This window comes from Papilio machaon, chromosome 23 (genome assembly GCF_912999745.1).
Source record: "Papilio machaon chromosome 23, ilPapMach1.1, whole genome shotgun sequence".
In the NCBI taxonomy this organism is placed as follows: Eukaryota; Metazoa; Arthropoda; class Insecta; order Lepidoptera; family Papilionidae; genus Papilio; species Papilio machaon.
Window position 1 is genome coordinate 1103596 of NC_060008.1, and position 24066 is coordinate 1127661.

The 24066-nt window shown below is 33.4% G+C and overlaps 1 protein-coding gene across 4 annotated transcripts in view; it reads right to left on the reverse strand.

The window, feature by feature from the left end:
* LOC106713592 (transmembrane protein 208) overlaps nucleotides 1-24066 on the reverse strand; it is a 29560-nt gene that overhangs the window by 3173 nt on the left and 2321 nt on the right. For 2 of the 4 annotated variants that reach the window (XM_014506470.2, XM_014506471.2), the window contains one exon: nucleotides 22139-22863. In XM_014506470.2, coding sequence (XP_014361956.2) covers nucleotides 22328-22855 — 528 coding nt within the window. In that variant the 5' untranslated portion in view covers nucleotides 22856-22863 and the 3' untranslated portion in view covers nucleotides 22139-22327. Of the gene's footprint in view, nucleotides 1-114; nucleotides 264-786; nucleotides 888-1266; nucleotides 1422-1907; nucleotides 1960-2716; nucleotides 2828-3110; nucleotides 3250-3623; nucleotides 3770-4063; nucleotides 4167-22138; nucleotides 22864-24066 lie in introns of those variants that run through there. The other 2 variants (XM_045683691.1, XM_045683690.1) reach the window with 2 other exon arrangements.

Below are 24066 nucleotides of genomic sequence, written 5' to 3' on the forward strand. Positions count from 1 at the left end.
TGAAAAGTTGTCAATTTGCAAATTGGCCCTTATTCGTAGAAGCCATCGATTTACAATTACTTTTGGTCCTTCGAGCCGGATTATTAACATCAGTTGTATAAATGCAATACTTACGTGCGATGTGTGTCATTACACACATATGTGTGTGTGTCAGCGTGTGTAGGTATTGGCACACTGGTGGGGTCAGTGTCGGCGGGCACTTCATAAGTGTACGTCTTCACTGTGGTAGTCACCTTGTTCATTGGTGTACTGCCACGTGGTAACTGTACCACATGGAATAAAGATTATTTATCGTGTCTAAAAATAATGTCATCTCACTCAGGCTAGTCGACAAAATAGAGACAACAATACATTTTAAACTATTTAGGTAGTGGAATTTTTCAATACTCTGTACATTTGGAAATATTTTATTTTAATTATTATGTCTTGTCTTGTCTCACACAGTCATGGATAGCAACACACAGACATATACACACGCGGGTCTGAGCATACATACATACCTACACATAGTGTTTGTTTCTTTTTTTCGTCTAATTAATGACTTTAAATTAATTTAATTTCCACTTTAATTGTTACATTAGTTTTACTCTTGGTCTATTTTGTACGATGCAATAGAAAAGGCAGTCATTGGCTCCTTAACAAGTGAACCTAGTTAAGGAGCCAAGACTATACTGATGCTGTAGTCATTTAAGTATGTATTATAGAATCTTTATTATTATTATAGTACTTTCTCTTATCTGGAATTAAGACTATGATATTGTATGAGGTGTATTGATGTATACTCACAGTGCCAGTGGTGCCGGGAGGCTGGTGGCAGTGTGTACAGACTGCGGCGGGTACTGGCTGTGCCACCGGCGCTGGCACTACAGCCGGCACCACGCGGGACTCTGTAACAATCTTACTTCTTACTAATATTATAAATGCGAATATTTGGATGGATGGATGGATGTTTATTTGAAGGTATCTTCTGAACGGCTCAACTGATCTTGATGAAATTTGGCACAGATGTAGAACATAGTGTGGAAGAACACATAGGCTACTTATTACGTTTTTTTTAATCTGCGAGGACGGAGTCGCGGGCTACAGCTAGTTAATATTATAAATGAGAAAGATTGAATGGATGGATGTTTGTTAGCATAAATTGTAAAGCCACACTATCTCAGTGACATAGACTATATTTATTACTAAATTTTTTCCAACTTTTTTCCTTCTGGACAACTGCTAGTCTTTTAATAGAGTACCTTATTTAATACTATTTTAACGTACCAGTTTTCTCTTCTCTATACATCTGCTGGCGCAGTTCAGCGGCTCGAGTGAGGGTGGGGACTGGTGCAGGGCTGGAGCCCCAAGACGAGCTCTCTACTCGCTCCTCGTGCTTCAACGTTGAATAACCACTAGAGGGAGCTGCCTTCACTGGAGTACTGAGGGTAGTTAGACAAAAAATTGTTTACCATTAATTCTTATAATATCAGAGTATTGAGATAATAGAATTTTAATTGCCACACTTAGTGCGGCATTTAGTACATTTAACATGTCACTGAGGACTGAACACTGAACAACTCCTTACGGCTTATAAAAATCAATTTGCGTATGACATTTTACGTTGTTATTTCTGTAGTAATATTGTACAATACCTCAATGAAGTAATAATTATTTATTAATTACCACTTTTATCCATTATCTCCGTGAAATCATTAGAACATACAGTAAAAGACGAAATATTATCAAATGTAATATTACAGTGGGTTTTTGAGACCAAAATTATTTTAAAACCGATAAGGTTAAGGATGACTTTATGTTTTGAATGGAGATTTTGGTCCCAGAAAACAAACGGGTTTGCTTTTTCTTTAAACCTTGATTTAAGGTAGTTTAGGAAGTTGTAAATTTCAATTAAAATCTTAACTTACCCACGCCTGTAGTCAAAGGAAGTACTCTCAGCGGTATCCGATGTATAACCACCTGGAAAAAAAAAACTTTATAATACAATATTGTAAAAAAAAAACTAAACATATCATACTAATATTATAAATACGAATGTTTAAATGGATGGATGGATGGATGTTTTATTTGAAGGTAGATCTCCAGAACGGTTCAACGGATCTTGATGACATTTGGCACAGATGTAGAACATAGTCTGAAGAACACGTAGGCTACTTATTAAGTTCTTCTTTTACTCCACGCGGACGAAGTTGCATGCGACAGCTAGTACTAAATAAGTATTTTTTTTTGTTATAAAAATTTGTTAACTTCTGCATCGCTGTTCCAAATATATTTTTACTACTACCGTCAAATTCCTTCTAACAGTATATCGTCATATCTTGCAGATGTGAGCTTCTAAGAGCAATATTTCTGTATACGACATATCGTCCTCCCTTTCTTTATCTCAGACAAAACAGAGATAACAGTACATATCAAAGACAGATTATGGTTATTACTATAGCGTTTTATTTTATAGTAACCGAATTGCTTTCGTAAGAAATTCAAATAAAGTAAAATGTAATTTTTATCGCTTTATTCAATGATGTATGTTGCAATGAAATTGTAACAAAATAATAATTTGACTGTTCAGCTTGCAAATGAACACAAAAACGAATTATTTTTATTTGGTAGTTACGTTTATACGATCCGAAATGTTTTTTGGTACGTAAAGAACATGAGCTTGTTCAATTCAATTCATTCTGGTTGGTACATTTGAAAATTATTAAAATGTACTCACTTTTATACAATTGACGTTCTTGATCCTTCTGCAAATCGTCCAGAAGAGAATCCAACTCCTCGACGTTCTGAGACATTTCCTTTGTCACTTTTGAATTCACTTTGGAATAAACTAGAACAAAAAAAAAGGTATTTCAATGTACGTAATCACGTAACACCACAGGGGATCAACGGATCTCGATGTAATTTGGAATATAAAAAAACACAAAATTAAAAAAAAATACAGAAAAACGGATCAAGTGGTTGTGTAGAGTTGTTTTTTTTTTCTTAATAACAACATAACACATTAAGTCTGCATCTAAATTATACAGTTTTTTTTTTTATTTCACGTGGAATTTCACAGGAAATAACTAGTGTTTCTTGTACATTAAATAAAATAAAAATAAAATATTTACCAGGAGAGGTGCCAGATGTTTCGTAATTATATGTCCTGGTACCAGTGGTAATAGCAGGTATTTCCCTCTCTTCTTTCTCGTAGTAATAGGAGGTACTTTCTGCAGACTTTGGCAAACTTCTTGCAGGAATCGTGTACTCCTAGAATACAGAAAGATATTGGTTATTTGCTAAAGATTAACAAAAAAAATATCAGTGATTCCCAAAGTAGTCAAGGTCTAGAAAGAGGTCCTTCGTTCACGGTAGAAATGGCGAAGGTATAGTATACAGGGTTGAGGATTCACAAGTCGAATAGGAAAATAGCAGCACAAGTGTTATCCAAACTAAAATTTTGATAGAGGTCTTTGAGATACAGGATGTGAATTTATGACTAGTATCTAAACTGGAATAATGTCTAACTAAATGACCTTTTAACTAACCTACACTATTAATTAGGTGATTTGACTACATGTTTATTTTAGAAACAGTAAATATTATCCATTGAATACTATATGTTAGGTTATGTCTGAACTTACCTCAACAGTATGGTAGTCCTTCCGATCATACTTCCCACCTGGAAGCTTCTCTTCTTTGTACTCGTAGTGGTACTCCCGGGTGCCAGTACCGCGGCCCAATGAGTCCAGTTTACTGCCTTTGGGTAGGAGCTCGGATTTCATCATGTCTGTAATTGAATACTTATAGGTTGAATTTATTTGATGGCTTAGATTTGTTACAAAAAAAGTTAAACATGAAAGTAGTTTACTCAATTTTAACCTTGGGAAAGGTTTACGGTACTGAGTATTTCGCATAGAACTTTTTGAAAGTACCGTCATTATTGAAGCAATATAGATCAAGATTATCTGTCTGTTTTGTTGTAAATTTGCTTATAAAATGGTGGATCGCATCATCGCACTAATCAAAAGAATATTATTTCATCTATACCGAGATTACGACATATTATATCTTGATACTTTACCGAATTGTTCGTCAGTGTAAGGCACAGTGCCTCTGCTGGATATCTCCTTGTACTCCTTGTGTTTGCTGTACGATTTCGTCGTCATCTTGATGGCTTATTCAACCTGAAACAAGCAAAAACATCTATCATTGACAAATTCTTACAATTTCTTAGAATTTTGCTATTAATTCCATTAAAACTGCGAAAGTCCCAAAGAAAACTATCTATTACTTCGTAGCTCTATGTCATTACAAAGCCAAACTGACAGTTAACCTCGAAAAAAACACGCTAATTTGTTCTGAACATAACCTAATTCTTTCCACAGTCAATAAATCGCCCACATTAATCGTTCCTTAGTGGTACCCACTAAATATAGTTAATTTAAACACCTGACGCCTTCACAATAAATCTGATGTTATTATGCATCTTAACCTTTAGGAAATAAGGTTTACAATCTCTTTAAAAATTAGCTTATGAATTTCTAGCATTTGTTTGGAATTTATTAACTTTGCGTCATTAAACTGTGTTAGGGCTGATCCTAAATAGTTGAAATAATTTTTTCATTAAACCTGATGATAATCTACGTCTTCTAATCATCAAGTAAGATTTAATGATATAATAAGGAATCTTTCAAGAGACCAGACAAGCACCAGATAGGTAGGCATAGTTACCAAAATCTATGTTCTAGTTAGATCGTATTTTCCTATCTTTTAATATTTTATCCGTCGTACGATAACCCTAGCAAATATTTGAATGAAACTGCATTAGTGGTCAGTGCAAATTAAGCAACTCCAATCTTACGTCCCACGATTACAAATTTATAGAGCTGGTTTCAACGTGCAAATAGCGAGATTGTCTCGTTTCTATTACTTTGCATCTAGACTTCTTAAACATCAATTGTACACATTTAGGGTTAACACGATGGGAGGGACCACTGAAATGAACAAAGATGACGAAAAGCTGGTGCTCCGAAGAAGGCTGTCCTTATTTCACTCATGTTAGGTATATGAGACAAATGATCTAAAGAACAACGTTGAAACATTTGACGTTCAAAAAGCAATTTATATGTGTATGTACGTAGTGTGTATGTGTTAATGAGCTTTAAGTCGACATTGAAATATGTAAAATATTTGTACAGCTGAAGTCCTCGCGCACCAAATCTGGTAGTGACAGAGACTGTGTCACGGTTATAACAACGCTCACATTTATCACCGACGCGAGATTTTATCTTGTTTGATAATATGATCTATATATCTACAAACATCAGTAAATCAGTGGAATTGTCCCTTAAGCTATCTGTTGTCTCCTAGTTTGTAATGCACTGTATTTAAGTTTTTATAAATTGTCAAGATTTTGCAAATTACAATACTGATCAATATCCGGTGGATGAATAACGAAGTGTCGTCAGCAACACTTTTGTATGCAAATTATGTGTAAGTCAAACAAATTAAATTTACATATATTATCAAAGTCAAAACGAATGCTCTACATATTTCAAAGTCAAAGGAATAACATGTTGCAAAATAGAAACAAAGATATTAACTAGAAACTAGTACTATAAATAAATATAAATAGAAAAGATTTGAATGTATGTTTATTGATTACATTGAATAGGCTTGGAAACTCCAGAACCGATTTGAAAAATTCTTTCCTTTGTTACAAAGCTACCTCGAAGAATAACCTCGGATAACTAGTTTTTTTAAATTTCGCGCGAAAGAATTCGCGGGCAACTTCTATCAAGTATAAAAAGATCATTAAATACAACTTTAGTAATAAACTTGCTAAAGGAGGCAAAGCCTCGATTGTAAGAACATAAGTTACAATAGAAACAGTAGTCGCCATTGCCAATTTGATTTATGCAAGTACTAATATGGACTTGTACTGTAAATAACTACATTACTAGTTTATCCTTAACTAACTCTTTGTTGGTAATACTTGAGAAATGTCAAATGTATAATAATTTATTACAAATGGTAAAGAATTTACAAGCGGTGAAAATAGGTCCCAGTTTATAGCCCTGCGGTACACCATATCTTTATTCGATTTAAAGAAATCTTTATAAACTGGCATCATAAGTTAGGGAATTCTAAGATAAATACGTTCAAAATAAATCATTACTTTATTGAAGTATACTTAAATTACTTAGAAGTTAAATAAAAAAACAATAGTAAACTATATCAAACGCCTATGCATAATCAAAATACATTTAAAATATTATTATCTTACATTTCAAATGCATGTAACAGATTGTCAAAGTTCACGATCTGAATATTAATAACAGCACGGCAGTAAAAGACGTGACTTGTAACTCCAAGCGACGAGTGATCGTCTGACATCGTCTCAAAGTAATGATTAATTAGTGTCAACTTAGTTAACTAAAGACATTTTCAAAGTAACTTCTGGATAGATCTATTTGAAGCAAATAAGGTTTCTATTTTAGTACATAAACATTTATGACAGCATCATAGCAATAGTTTTTTTTGTTTTAGTAGTAGTGGTAATTTAGTAGTTTTAGGAAGAGAGAGTAGTAGACACAACCGGTATTGTTTGACCTTGGAAATTGAAAGATTGCGGTACGGAACATAGATCAATTTAAAAATTTGATTGGATTATTCAAATACAGTCGAACTCGAATAAACGAGAGAGTCGAGAGAGATTATAGAGGACTCGATTATGGAGATCGTCCATCAGGACCGAACAGTGACTCTCGCATATAGAGGTATCTCGCTTATCCTGGTTCTAATGTACATTTATTTCTTTTCTATTAAAGATTTGTAAACATCAACTAATGACTATTCAAACATGAAACGTGTTGCAAATATAGTTATTGCAATGGTCAATACTTGTGATTGATAAATCAAATAACTTACTGCAAGCAATTACTACTCTTATAACTTATTTATGTAGAGTTTAAAATTATTTCTATATTGAAAAACTTGATGTTGAAATTATAAGACCTGTTTGATTCATTCAAATAGAACCGGTTTATTTCAATATTAGTTTTGCTTTTATCAATTTAAATCTAGATTTGTACTGATTTCTGATATTAATTCAAACAAAAATACATATTTCGTTTTGTTATTTAAGTTTTGATTTTTAATTTAGATTCGTATATGATTTACTAGTTATTCAAAAATTACCAAGATAGAATCTCTCCTGTCTGCTCTATCACTTTCTTCAAAATGGACCAACCTCTTTAGCTCTCGAATCAAAAAATATAACATCAAAGGTAAATTGGATCTATTAAGAAGATATAAAAGTACCTAATTAAATAAAGATTCAGCAACGTAAGTTCCGGCGTCTTTTGATCCAACGTGTGCTATAATCAGATACAAAGAGCCCACATCAAAGTGACCAGATAACAGTTGTAGGGAAGATGTAAATTAGTTTATTTATAACTAGCTTTTACCCGCGACTCCGTCCGCGCGGAATAAAAAAAAAATAGAAAACGGGGTAGAAATTATCCTATGTCCGTTTCCTGGTTCTAAGCTACCTGCCCACCAATTTTCAGTCAAATCGATTCAGCCGTTCTTGAGTTATAAATAGTGTAACTAACACGACTTTCTTTTATATATATAGAAGATTATAAGTTTCCACTACGGAAACATTTACAAAGACACATTGGCATCTTACATAAAAAAAAACAGATAAGAATATGTGTTAGTAATAGCCGCAATTTAAAGGGTACAAAACATTTAATACAAGAATTAATTAAAAAAATATTTTAGTCATAGAATTCTCTTCTATTATAATATTATATCTTATTTTAGTTATTTATGTACATAATGACTCAATATAACATTTCTATATTAATATTACGCTAGAACTAAAAACCTTAAAAAATATAAGGAGTCCCTTTAGGCAAGGTTCCGAAGATACTGGCAGTGTTCCCCTTTTTAATAGCTAGACTCTAGATTTTTATAGAGCTAGATTTACTAGCTCTTTGTTCGAGGTAAAATACTATATTCTTGACAAGAATTTTCATTACCTAGGCCTATATCAAGTCAGTTTTTTTGAAGCGAGACTTTAACATTCCTGAGCATTTTGTAACTTCCATTATTCGAACGTGACTACGAGAGCATTTAGCTTAAATGGTGACGCTGATAAAACGTGGGTGTTTGAAGGTTTGTGAAAGTATCGTTAATGAAAACACAATTTGAAGGTAGGCAGAAAGACAAAACTGTCTATAGTACAGCTTCGATGGTAAAGCACTGACGTCTACAAATGGACTGGCTATAAGACGTAGAATTTTGTGCCAATTTGATTTTCGCCATTTTCGCGCTAATGGTAGCGGCTGTGTCGATTCGAACTAATAATACAGATAGAATCAACTGTCACGTAACATCAACAGGCGAGTTTAAATCGGAACGAAACAAAAGCTGTCATTTCCAAGCAATCGCCTAACCATTTATAAAGATCAGTGTGGTAAAGTTATTGTCACGCAAGCGTAATAACTACTTGTAGCCGACTATTGCGGGAAATTCGACTATAGGGAGGTATAAGATGATCACATCAGTATAGATAGACATAGATGACAAATAAATTATGGAATAAAATGTATAATTTTCGAACGCAAGATTAAAACTTTCACAGATAAATTCAACCCACATGTATCACAGATGACGTAACCATCAAATACTTTAAGTACGGTTGGAAGAAAAATATTTAAATCGTTCATCTTGTATACTGAATCTAAATTGTCAATACATTGCGAAGGATATTATAAACTAGGTAATGATAAAAAAATACAATTAATACTTCGTATTATGTTAGATTATCCTACTTCTTGGGTCAGCAAAATTTTGTAACATCTGTATCCATAATTACAAAAAAAAAGTATGAAGTATATAAAGATTGTGAACTTATATTCACATCGAATATAACCTTTATCGTTGAATGTTTTATGCCAGTTATTAAAGGAACAGCATTAATTAGCAAGTTTAAATTAACTGAATCGGTTTGACTTTGAGTTTACCTTCGCTGTTTTTGACGTCACTATCTCATTAGGTTTAATCATAATACTATTATAAATGCGAATGTTTAGACAGATGGATGTTTGTTTGAAGGTATCTCCGGAACCGCTCAACGGATCTTGATGAAATTTGTCACAGATGTAGAATATAGTCTGGAAGAACATATAGGCTACTAATTAAGTTAATTTTTTAATTCCGCGCGGACGGAGTCGTGGGCGACAGATAGTCTGTTATAATTATCACTTTTGAGTATATCGGTCTTAAAAATAAGTAGACGGTGAAAAACACTATATGGAAAAATCTTTCTAAAGATCGCGGGTCCGGTTTAAAAAATCCAACCTCCTAAAAACTACTTAACTTAGAACCTTTAAAGGGTCTTATAATCTTAATAGAGACAAATAACTTACTTTCACGTGAGTATTGTTTAAAAAAAATTGTCAGTGACGAAAAAAATACTCTTAATATATTTTTTTTGTTATAAGAAACATTTGAGTGTACACTTTATATTTGGTGAGTGCACTAACGATGGAATTCGGCTTGACTCATCGATACGTCAGCAAATGAATGTCTAAATGTATGTATGTTATGGAATAAATTACGATTAACAGCTGTTACACAGTTACGAGATGTTTGATGTATGAATACATACAATTTGAAAATTGACATACATATTTAATACATATTTGTAAATGTATGTATTAACGATAGACCTATTGTATTCCGTGCACGTTATATAAAAAAATACTCTAGGAGACAGGAACAAGAGTTATTTTTTATTTCGTTGAAATTACAAATGACATTTGCAAAAGCAATTAAAAATGCGATACATCGTTCATATCCTATGAGTATAATTTAATAATATAAAACTAAATATTCCTATCAAGATTACGTAAGAATATTCAGTCATTAAACAAATTGCAGTGAAGCAAAAATATTGATCAGTCGCAGGCGCTGAGTTTAAATAAAATAAATACACGATCGCGGAGAATACACCGCCTTCATAATTTACTGCTCATGTTCAACGAGTACAGTTGCGCTCGAAATACTACACAACATATTATTTTATTCCTTCATAGTGAAATCACAAAGCAAACGATGCGACACTTGTTCAAGAAACTATTTTATCTCAACTGTTTACATAGAACTCAAAAGACCTGTGCGTTGGTATTTTGAAGTGTATTTCATCTTCAACTCACTATACGTCCCCACTGAGGGGCTCGGAGCCTACCCCAAGTTAGGGGTGACTAGGTCATAGTCAACCAAGCTGGCCAAATGCGGGTTGGTTGACTTCACACATGTCATTGAATTTCTTCTCAGATATGTGCAGCATCACGATGTTTTCCTTCACCGTAAGAACGTCGGATAAATGTACATATGTAAATCGAAAAACATATTGGTACATGGCGGAATTCGAACCCTGGACCTGCAGATTGCAAGTCAAGTGCTTAACCCCTGAGCCACCGACGCTCTAAGTGAAGTGTATTTAAACGTTCTTATGAAACATATATGATTTTTGTTTTTGACTGTACATATTTTCTTGGTTTTATCTCGCTGACCAGCGTACCTTGACCGCTATTCGCCTCTAACATGACATCATCGTCGATCCGCTTCGTCTTTTCGTTTATTTTCGCACACGTACCCTCTCTCTTTCACACAAATATATTTCAGTAACCGTCTCGCTTTTTCTTGATAATCAAACCCAGAGCTTGTAACAAAGATCCTCATTATGGTATGTACAACTCTACTTTCGTTTTCACACAAGTTCAATAACCGTTTGCACTCATTACTTTTAGTTGTTCAGTATTTTTTTTTTACTTCTGACATACACTAGCGGTCGCACTCGACTTTGTCAACGCAGAATTAATAAAAGTAGCCTTAAATATGCCCACGTACATCAGCTACCTTCCCGTCAAAGTCCTTTCATAATCGGTCCAGCCGTTTTGGAGATAAGCCGGAACAAACAGACAGATAGTTAAAAATGTCAAAAATCGGTTTTTAATTATCAGCGACGCAAATACTTCATGTGTACGAAATAAGACATTTTTTCTATATAAAATACATACAGACATTCAAATTTTAATTATACGTATAGATTTATAACATGTAAATGTAGAAGACGTGTTTAAGTTTAAGGGTTAATCTCATCTCTTCAAAGTTCATTTTGACGGAAGTACACAAATAGCTGGCCAGGACTGGGGCATGACGTGTGCGATATCGAAGGCGCCTTAGTCAATTAACATTCAAGCAATTAACAATTATGCCTTTCATTGCTAATTGATTACTCATGTTGCTATAAAAAGCATTACGTTTCGATTCTCTTATAACTTTTATTTATTTAAATCAGTGGTCCTTAAAATGTTGTAAGTAAGGTCCACCTATACGAGAAGGTAGCAAAAGAGTGGCGGGAACATTGGGATCGATCATGGTCGCCTGTGGACATCCACAATATCAGAAGAACTGCAGATGCATTGCTGGTGCCTTTTAGAAAGAAATAGCTACTTAAATGACCTTAAGAATCCGTGCACACGGAAAATGGCGAAGAGAAAATACGCATAAAGTAAAATGAAACTTCGCTTCAATCGTATAGAGCTCAATTTTATTTCCGTTTACTAATCTGCTCTGCTCTCCACCCCGGTCTGTCTCAACAGACCCTTAGTTCTACTGGCCATACCATTTCACAACCTGTGAGGTCCATGAACGACACAGCGAGAGTTTTTGATGGAAGGAAATTAAGTTGAGGCATCACAAGTTGAGGGAGAAATGAGCAGTAAGACATCGCAGTAATATTCCCAAAGTGGACTAAGAGAAGTTTGGGACTCTGTGGCGTAGTTGTATAGTTTTAACGGGCCGTGGAACTATATTTAGAAACGCTCATTCGTTCTAGCTTCGACGAATCTCTAAACAAACCAATGTACGTGGTAACAAGATAGATCTTTGCTTGTAAGTTCGAATTCAATCTAATTATTGTTTACAGGGCTGCTCATTATCTTGTATCTATCATTTTAAATTCTTAATGCACGTAAATCACCAAAGTACAGTTGGCAAAAAAGCGAAATCAATTTTTTTACGAACTTTATCCGAAAGTACTTTAACGATTTTGAAACATATGTGACAAGTTGATTGTAATTTTTTTGTCCAATGAAGTTTACAACCGAAGATATCAAAATCACACACAACTCTAGACCGAGTTAAAGTTTAACTCATTAAAATCAGTGTTCTTTGATCTAAATATAACAGTTTTAAATGTTTGTCGCATGTGTGGCAATAAATGTCAGAAGCGTGCCACCTCTGATGTCATGTCTTGTCATTGAGACAGATGTCGTTGTAATGGCGTTAGTTAAATAATTTATACTGTACAGCACGTTGTTAGCTTGTTAGTCAAGTCGCCATATGTGATATTATATGAACTATAGCTTTATTTGGCTCTAGCGGTCGCCAGCGCCTTCAGGACAGAATAAATAAAAAAGTAATCTAAGATCCTCTTATATATTCACACACACAGGGGAACACAGGTCCCCACCTACCACAGGAGGCAGAGTCCTATTGAATTGTAAAAAAAAAAAATTTGTGGATCAATAAAACTTATTTTTTTTTTATATTATGCTACCTTTCCAGTAAAAGTACCGTAAACATCGATCCAGGCTTTTCGTAGATTACCCGAAACAAACGTGTTGATGTCTCGGTTTAATTAAAGAGGATTATAGGGATTACATTATGTGTAATAAATACAAGTGGCACTGCAGAATAATTCTACAGTAATATTGTTTCAAATTACAATATACCTGAAATTATTAACTACTAGCTTTTACCCGCGACTTCGTCCGCGCGTAATAAAAAAAATGCACACAAGATAAAAAAAGTTCCTATGTCCGTCTCCTGGTTCTAAGCTACCTCCCCATCAATTTTCAGCTAAATCAGTTCGACCAATCTTGAGTTATAAATAGTGTAACTAACACGACTTTCTCTTATACATATATAGGTATATAGATTAGCTTTTAACTTTAGTAACCTATATGTGCTACCAAACTATATACTACATGTATGCCAAATTTCGCCAAGATTCGTTCAGTAGATATTTTCTCCATCCATGCTAACCTAATTCTCATTTATAATATTAGTAAGTAAGATTCTAAAACGGTTATATTAAATCAACAGATAAAAAATTTTATCGGTTGTTAAATGAGAATCCAACGTTTAAAAAAGTATTTTTCACTATAAATTCAAACTATAAACATTCGATTCCAATTAATTTACATTAGTTGATATAAAAGCGTATATTCTCATCGTGAGGTCAGGTGACGTCACGCGTTGTACCGCACTAAAGGGGTCAAGTTTGTACAGAAGTAGATTAAGTTTTATCTGAACTTTGAGTTCATTGCAGTTATTAATGACTTTTCCTTCTAGATAAGTTTTTATTACTGACCGTATCGCTGTTTCGCGACTTATATTTGCTAATTAACTTCATTTTGTTATTTTAGTAATATTTTTATCTTTAGAAATAAAATAGGCCTTCGCAGATGAATATTTAAAAAATAAATAAAAATAAAATAACATTTAATCCTTTACACCATTACAACGTAATTAAAAACTCACATATTACAAAATAATTATAAATACATAAAACAGAATTAAATAAAAATTAAATTAGAACAAGGAAATATTTATAATTAAAATTGCAATGCTGACCGGATAGGGTCCTCCCTCAGCTTTGTATGCTGGGTGCTCCTCTCTGGACCATTCAGCGCTGATCTTCCGCGAAAACCCTTACGACTATCCGCACGCCAGGTGCAGCGGTGGATAACCAAACATAAATATTCATATACAGATAAATAAAAATTTAAATATTACAAAAGATAAAATGTATATATAAACGAATAATACAAGAACTATGGTATAAAAAGAAGTTAAAGTTATGTATTTAGTCAATTGCTTGATAATTTCTAAAATACTGGTATAGCTTGTGTTTTGAAATACAATTAAATCGTTTTAAAATGTCAAAGATGTATAGTTTCGTTACATGAAAGAGAAGAAAAATATAACATCGAGTAGAGTGAAAGAGAACGATGACGAACGAAAATGAACACCTTTTATATATTCAAGTGGAATTTAAATTCGATTAACCTGCAACCAGATTTGTAACACTTCATCAAGTGAACACACACACAGTATTACATTTTAACTATACATAATTTGTACATCAGCTCTGAATAGAGTATTTGCTCCATGAAATCTTGTATAGGTAATTTTATAGTCGACCACACAGGTCCTTCATTGACAACGTATGTTTTAAAGTAATTTAGTTCTTATTGTCTACTTAATATTGATTATATTGCTTTGTTAAAATGTCAAATCTAGGTGTAAACTTGGCGGTTTTGTGAACGTGAGTAGGTGTGCGGTCATTATGGTAGATATCTCAAGATTATCGACAAGGACATTGTGTTTTATAGGTTTTGTTCTCTAATACACTTATCATTAAATACAAAATCGTGACGTATACAGTAATAAAAGATCCGTATTACATAGTTTAAAGGCATCGTCGCTATGAATTAATATACTCTGTGATCTAAAAGAATACCACTTTTAAATCCATTTGCATAAGTGCAGTTCTTCCAGACCAGACAATTTTAAGCTATTCTAAAGGCTTTTTGTCACCGTTATTATCCACATCAATGATTTCATCGCAAGTATATTTTTATGTAATATTTCCTCAGTAAAGCAGTGGGCGAATTGTAAAATGCCGCCCGCCTACGTCATGCGACCGGTATTGAGCGATGCCCACCTACGGGTATTTCGTAAAACGCCACATAGCCCTAGCGACACCGGTAGTTATCTGGTAAAGGGCATCTGACAGCCCACACTAATACATCAATCAAAGTAAACTTTCTCGATCAATATTTAATATACCTTTGTACCCATTCATATTTCTCATCAGAGTCCCATTCAGTTCTATGTTCTTCAGCATACAAAATCTGTGTAACTATTTTTAAACCCCATCGATCTTCGGTATTAAAATAAATATCCGAGATTCCGAGAAAAAATATAACTTGCAGCGCTACCGCCGCTCAACACACTGCTCCAGAAACATTCGAAGGTTATCTCAGAATAGAGCAATAGAAACGATGTTTAGGAGATACGCTGATATGAATTTCTATTTTCTGGTACCAAGTTCTAAGCATAGATGAATAAACGTGGTGATTTGACGTATTACTTTAGTCTATCATCATAATAATTCACGTCCGTACATAAAGTGGTAGAGATAACAGATGCATTTCTTTTAGCTTCAACATCATCACCCTATGTTCGTCTATTGGACTTACCTGTATTACCTTAACCAGAACCAAAGCAAACTTCTGATGAACTGTGGAAGTGCACTGGAGTGAAAGATTGATCGTTGTTGCAATCAGCAGGTAAAATTCTACTCGTCTACAAAATTAGTGTAATACAACTAACAAGAGGCTCATTGTTTACAATGAAATCACATTGTATGATACTTCATAACTCCATAATCTATATATCTATCTATATATATATATATATATATATATATATATATCTATATATATAAAAGAAAGTTGTGTTAGTTACACCATTTATAACTCAAGAACGGCTGAATCGATTTGACTGAAAATTGGTGGGCAGTTAGCTTAGAACCAGGAAACGGACATAGGATAATTTTTACCCCATTTTTATTTTTTATTTTTTAATTTTTATTCCGCGCGGACGGAGTCGCGGGTAAAAGCTAGTTATAAATATATTTTCAGAAGACAACTCACATCAAAATTGCTCTAAAATCTTTGATTCTTAGAAAATGCCAGAAATAAATATCCCCTCGCTAATATAGTATGTTTGATTCGCCTGTCCTCTTTCCTCTTCACGCCCACACATTCTAATACAACTTGTACTATTTGTTCCTACGTGTCATTTCAAGGTAGTTCAGTATTCTTTGTATTGAATGAATGGATTAAAATTGTATAGGAATATATAAGTTGGGTTGCGAAATGAATGAAGGTCTCATGTGACCTCGAGCGAAGCTAACTAGTTCCTATCGCTTGTTTACAAAGAGAAGACTAAAAAAATGCAGAAATTGCTATGTACTTCTATGAATTTACCGATTTAATTTAATTTTTGTACAACTTCTTATACAACTTCAAAAAGACGGAGATTTTAAATCCGTCCGTTTTTTATGTTTGTTGCCTCAAAACTTCGTTCCTGGTGAACCCATTTTATATTAGACCAAATGTTTAGAAGGTCATTCGATGACGTATTATACTCTTAAGCAATTAAAATCACTTCTCGTCTCTCCTATAATAATATCACTCTACCAAATAGAATGTACGTATACATAATGTGGAAAGGTAGCTATGATCATGGTAAATAGCACTTTGTCTTTGGGCACAAATTCCTATTTTTATCTCCCAACATCAAGTCAACAATAATATCAAGTATGAACTACAAAAATTATATCATAACGTGTCTCTTATCGTAGTGTTAATTGATCAATCACGTCTTGTAAATAAGGCATGAGGAAACTGCGTCGTCCGCACACGCAACCTGTCAATTAGAACTTGACTCCCACTGTAATCTATAAAAAAACTAAATACAGATAGACAGTCAACACGATTAACGTAATATATATCCTTGAATGCAGAAAAAAAATTCGGACTAAATCCTATTCTACGTCTAATGATATATACAGGAAATTACAATACTTTTTCTCGAAGATACGTTTTAAAATTTATGAATACTCAACTTTAGTTCCCGCCATCGTATACCAATTTTACTGTACCGTGGACTCCACGGACCAATACTTGATAAATACCTCGAACACGTCTGAACCTACAATTTTATAACGTTCAGTTTAGTCGTTAATGATTAATATATAAAAATAAATTAACATTTACGATGTCTAAAAAACGATTAAATGGCAAGTTAAAATTAAAATTGTGTAGATGACGTGTCAAGTATAAAAGAGTTTATTAGTTACCTGGCGGCTGGGAGTCGGCCAAGTGGGCTGCATGCTAGCCAGGAAGTTACATCACTAGTGCACTGCAGTAGTGCTGGCCTATTTATTCGACATATATCGATAGACATCTTCCGATACCGTTTGACTAATGATTGATTTACTTCCTTTTAAATTGATACAAATATATCGATATGTATCGATAAATATCATATATAGTTTTTTTTTATAATTTTGTTACAGACTTAATTAACTTCATTGGTATATATTACGTGGGGACTTTTCAGTTTGATTTCCTTCTACTTGTAAATGAATAAAATTTAAAATTTGAATAGTTATCTAAAATTCTTTAACACTATGAATATTTGGATATGGAATAATTTGCAAATAGTTTTTGAAAGTAAGGATATTTCACATCTTACAAAGTATCTAAATTACATCACAACTTTCTCTTTCTGTTTAGACATATTTGCATTCAGTAGTCTAGCTTTTTTTACCTACGTACAGCTGAGTTAAACGATTACATAATTCCATATGGTAGAGTTACTTTAGAGTCAATTTTTTTCACTTATTCGTGTTTATCCAAGCAAATGTTTTTTTCAGGAAAAATCTTTAAATATCCTACTCCTGAAGGTCTAAATAGATTAAGTGGAATACTTTCGGCAACCCCTTTTGAGGGCATTGTCGTTTGTGATGGGATGGTTCAAGCTTCTAAAAAATGCATTGCTTAAATCAGGAATGGCAAACCTTTATGCCACTTTTCGAAAAGATGTTCAATGAAGTCATAGATGTGCCATCGAGTAATTTTGACTTTTTGATTATTGTAAAAACTTCGTTATGTAGAAATCACTTGTGCTCGCTCCTCATATAATATCTACTTCACACTTTCTGAAGTGAAACTTTTTTTCATAATGCATTTTATAAACAGAGACTTACCCAAAATATTGTGTAGCGTGCCATTTGTTGACCACCCCTGGCTTAAGAAATACACTTGTTACTTGATAGATTTCCACTTGTTAAAAACCAAGTTCCGACTTAGTTGTTCTAAACAGATTGTGACTATATTCTTATCTATACTCCTTTCTGCAGTCTGTGGACATTTTGTGCGAGCGGAAATGTTAAATTCAAACAATACTAAAACGTGTTTGACTGGTTCTCGTTTTCACCGAATGTATTTTTACCATGAACCGTCTCGACGAGTGACCTTCAAGCGATTCACTAAATTAACATTTATGGCTACATTTAAAGTTTTTATTACTAATGCCTAAGTATCAATTGCTATATGTATAAAGTTACTAAGAAATTTGATTTCACGTCTAATAAAAAGTAGATAGTAAAAAATTACGAAATGCTATCAAAACTATTTTCGTTTATTAAACATCTGTTTCATATTTTTGAATTAACCTGAAATTTTAACTTAGCGATTTCACATGGCAATTTTACAAGTATATTTGGGAAGAACGTGTTCAAGGTTTTAATGATGTGTTTGTTTGTTGTACGTGTAATATTTAAGATAAGAAATTTACAAAATAAAGAAAAATATTTATGCGAGGAATTAGATAACACCAACAGTAAATTAGGTAAGACTATCTTAAAATCTTACCGTCTAATCTTTTGTAACCGTACTCAGAAACGTTAAAAGGTTACTAATGTCGTTTGAGACAGGTTGAGTTTAAGAAATCCATACTACGTACCAGTTTAGTCGACTCTAAGTGCAGTTGGAGATGTGTTTTCTCTGCCTACACTACAAACCCAACTAACCTTTGTAGATTATAAGAAATAACCACTCTAGTTATTAGAAATGTTATGAACTCAGGTGAACCGTTTCGTATAAGACTGAAAGACATTTTGTTTCCCACCAATGCAAATAATTATGTCATCATCTGTTACTTTACCATAATAAATATCTTGTAAAAATTAAACATAATGGATGATTTCATTTTTCTTTAGAAACATATCATAATTGCGGTGGACCCTGACATAATTCTGCGGTTATTTTGGCACTGGTAACACTGAGCACGGAACATGACACATTATGTATTCGGAGTAAATAGTGAACAGACGTTGAATGACCTTACTGGGTACTTCTGGCGAAATAATAAGGAAAAAACATTGCGTATTCTGCAAGGCTGAGTAATGACGTAAAAACTTCTATGCACTACTTCTTCCAATTCGACTGTAAAGATGTAACGTTTAATTGCCCTTACTCAGAGTCACTCTTAATGAAGATTTATATAACATGTCATAACCACACTAAGGGAGTCCTTTAGAACACTTATGAAAGTGCAGCATTAAGTTGCTTCAGGGATGTGCCAAAAATTAAAAGATATTAAAATGTTGCCCTAAACTATTGTTTATTCAAAGATTTATACGAAATTATGTCAACGAGCACAAATTTTGTATGATTGCTTAAATCTTGTATATGTATAGCCAGCGTGGATGAACGCCAAGTTTTAATATTAGCGCCCTCAATATGAGATCAGCGGGCGATGTTTACTCGAGCTAAACTTATTGTTTTCCAAGAAATAACACATCATTTTACGCACGTGTTCAAATACTATTTCTCTTCACCCAAGGACATTAAAGGACCACCCAAGAAATGCAGGAACAGAGGTTTTAGTTGTTACATTTAACACGGAGAGCATAAAGAGAAATTATTTCTGTCTCTCTATCGTATATCAAAGAAACGATGCAGAAAATAAAAGATACTATTTGTGGATCCAGGGTCCTGGGAATCAGAAGCTACTGATCGAAAATCACTATTTTTTTGTTATTTTTCATTTTGTTCTTCTTACATAAATTCAATAGTATACCATCTAAATGTAAGGAAAACATCCCCGAAACATAACCCAGATTTCGCGACCGATTAAGATCAATCCCTTTTGAGTTTTGGAGATAAAATCTTGGCTGTGGCTGTCTTTCTAGATGACATGCATGAGTCTTTGTCCATGTATCAATCGAACCCGGAACAGGAAACAAATGCAAGATATGCAATGCAACAGCATACAGATTAACTAAGCTATGCTAAATCTAGTCTTATATAGACAACGAAGGACCAGATTATATATGTTATTGATAATAATCATTACATGTGTCGTGTATGACTGACTTCATTATTATACTGTAGGTGGTTTACAGTGAATTCAAACTCTATTTACACAGATATTAAAAACATCTCACTTATCTATGAAATCTCATTAAATGCTAGAATCTAAATCGACATATAAGTTAACATTAGCATAAGATAAATCAGAACTGAATTGTCATATCACTGTGCACTTAAACAATGAAGAAATTGCAACCGTGAAATAACAAAGCCAAAACATTTCCTATCTCTGTCAATTTAATGGAAAATAAAAGAGATGATAATACGTTCTCAAGAATTTCGATAGTGCAACATCATCAGCTCACTATACGTCCCCACTCAGGGACTCGGAGCCTACACCAAGTTAGGGGTTACTCTAGGTCATAGTCAACCACATTGGTCTAGTGCGGGTTGACTTCACACATATCATTGAATTTCTTCGCAGATATCTGCATGTTGCATCACGATGTTTTCCTTCATGTTAATGTTTTGTTGTACGACGTACACATGTAAATTGTAAGTCGAAAAACACATTGATACGTGGCGGGATATGAATCCAGTACCTACAGATTACAAGTCAAGAGCTTAACCTGAGCCACCAACACAACGACAGTGCAACACGACAGTTGAAACAATAAACATAATGTTGTTTTATACCCAGTTTACGATATTCATCAGGTCACGTAAGCTCTGCCTTGTGTATTGATCATCTCCAGTTCTCAGTTTCCATCTGAATCATGTATTACACAAGTTTTCTTTGTTGCATTTTGAATAATTCATACTAGTTGTTAAGACAAATAAATATGATTACATCTAAGAGTAACTGTAATAAACATCCTTTACATTCCGTTCTTTTCCTCAGCTTAAATAAGTTAATATGAAAATTAGCTCAAATAGTGAAAGTAACACTTTATATATGAGGTGTCAAAAAGGTATATTTAGTGAAGCTTTAGCAGCCTCTGTCAATCTTTTTTCTTATCGTTGTGAAAATGCCTTAAACACCACCTTTGAGGGGACAAGGGTAGTTATGTCGGGTGAATCTACTGCTGGATAATCTTAGGCCTTCCTTAATGCCTTTCAAAGAAACGGTAATTCGCTAACGATTTTTAAAATCAAATAATATTTAAATTTGTTTTATTTATTTTAAAACTTGGATAGTCATAATTATTACAAAATGAATGAGCAATAATTCCTCCAATTCCGTTCCCTATCGCTTTGGCTAATTGAGCTATTTGGAGGGTCCCGTAAGCTTCAAAACCGCAATGCGTCATCCATTGATGAGATGCAGTCATCAGCGCTCATGGATATTTATGTTCGATTTGACTCATACATTATGAAACAGGGTTTTTTGTCAACATAACTCCATTTTAAAGCTTTTTATGGTACACGCTCGGAATCAGTGAATTTTTCAAAACTGTACCGAAAATTGATAAAAATTTTAATAAATTTAATCAATCTTATATTTCGTTTCATACGACAATGAAATCGTTTGTTAAAATTCTAACTATAGCTTTCAATATACATTTTATTGTAAGAAAATACGTCGTGGTTAAATTATACAAAACAATAAGTTCGAGGTATTTATTAAGATTTTTGTAATGTTAAATTTCAGTCAAAATTACATCGGTTTTCTGTAAATAATAACAAAAAAATAAATAAGTGTTAATGTTATACTCAGTCATTTTTCATACATAATTTATTTCATGCGTGTGTAAACAAAATTGCACAAATCTATTCTTAAGGTAAAGATTTCCGTGTAAATATGATCATCATCATCAACAGCCTTTATCTGCCCACTGCTGGGTATAGGCCTGGGAAGGGGACCAAGAGCGTGGGAGTCCTGCATCCAGGTGGACCGACGACATAAAAAATATGTATGATAATACAAGTCAAATGTAATTATGTATTTAAATACACAAAAAACTATGAAATTGAATACGACTAATATTTTGTATAATAACCTACTTTATAGTGGTCACCATACATGTATAATAGATCAGAAAACGTCACAATTAAGGCGAGAAATATCCAGAGAGAATACCGAAATAAAAATAAAACAATTGAACAATTTATTAAAAAGAAGTTAATCTGGTTTCAGAATTGTTGTTTGACGACTTTCAAAGCATTTAGAATTAGAACCTTAGTAATTTACTTAAAAGTACAAGTTACATTAACTTATTCATTTAAAAAAAAAAATAGGATCGTAGAATTATGTTCTTACAGAAACAGAATACAAAGTAATATCAATGCCTCAAATATAAAAAAATCTATTGCTGATAGCGTTTCATTTTCCTTTCCATCTTCTTTCGTTTCTTCTCATCTTGTTCTGTATCTTCTGGTGCTTCTTGGAAGAACCAGGGCCCGAGGAAGTTGACCCAGACCAGCCAGAACCCTCTCAGTGGGATCAAAAGTAGAAGGAGCCAGAAGTAATTTGAGATTAAAGCGAGAAGGTGAGTAATAGAAGATAATATGACTATATCTTTCACGTGCTCTCCCATACCTCCTTCCATATTCAGGTCTAGTCCAGGATCCAGTAGTACATTCTCTGTCGTGTATTTCGGCCGACTTATAAATTTCATCATTTGATAGCAAACTACATATATAATTGTTACCAAGACATTCATAAAAATAACTGACGTCGTCATTTGATCATAGAAGAATATAAAAGTTATTATATTGAAAAATGCAGTAGCGCCTAGAGACATGTTTCGATAGAAAGTAACTGTAGCAGTATTCTCGGCGAGGATTTGCTTGGCACCCTTTGTAGGCGCTTTCCCTTTCGGCGGTGGCGACATCTTTAGGCCTGTCCAAAATTGCTTTAATAAATTATTTTTACACAGGACTCTTCATCAGACGAAATGGCACAGGTTCTTAACGAATATATGTGACCATATCTAATGGGTTCTTTATATATGTAACAATTTTCGTCAGTTGTGTTGATTTATGACCTTTTACATTTTATGAAAAGCGAATAGCAATTTTTATATCCTTTTAAGAAGATACAAGACATAAAAAAACCTTTAAGTTTCTTACTTTGTTAGTAAACATTAATATTTATGTTACCCATAAATGGTTAGATAGATCCATATCAAAACTTTGTTACCATAATTAAAAAGAAAATAAACGAATAAGGTCTTATGTACTTGCTGTAAACTAACTCTAGTATGGTATAATAACTGTGTGATGTGGGTAGATATAAAATTATAAGTGTAGATACTGTAGGTAAGGTAGGTAGGTAGGATAAAAGTTCTTAAATTACCATCATTGGTCCTTCGACTTCACATCTATATATATAAAAGAAAGTTGTGTTAGTTACACCATTTATAACTCAATAACGGCTGAATCGATTTGACTGAAAATTGGTGGGCAGGTAGCTTAGAACCAGGAAACGGACATAGGATAATTTTTACCCCGTTTTCTATTTTTTTTTATTCCGCGCGGACGGAGTCGCGGGTAAAAGCTAGTTTTAAATAGAAACTTATACAAACATGCCAACCAATCTATACTGCTTATTTGTTAATTAATATATTAACGCAAGACTGCATTTTTATAACACACTGTTAATGTTTTAGTTGTAGATATTTCCTTTGCGAAAGAAAATATTTCTCTTAATATTTCTTGTTGTTATGCCACTGGGTAGAAAAGTATTTAAATGGCTACGAATAATTTTCACTTCCAGCCGCATCCAAATAATTTTTTTATCCTTCTTTCCACGACAATATTCGTAAAATATAGGATCAAACAATTAAAATTCTATTCAATTGTATAGCAAATTTAATAAAACTGACATTATCCGTAACGTATCCGTAACAATTAATATTGTTCTGCGATAGCTTCGAGAAAGTCACGACGCAAAATATCCGTGACATTTAAACAAACTAGATAATTCAGTACAATACCGTACTCTTAAGTCTCAGCTTAGCCCCAAGCGAGTCTAGATCCTGCCTGCCATCCTATACGCGGTCCGTATCCGAGAAATAACGGAGTACAAACGACCATAAAAGGC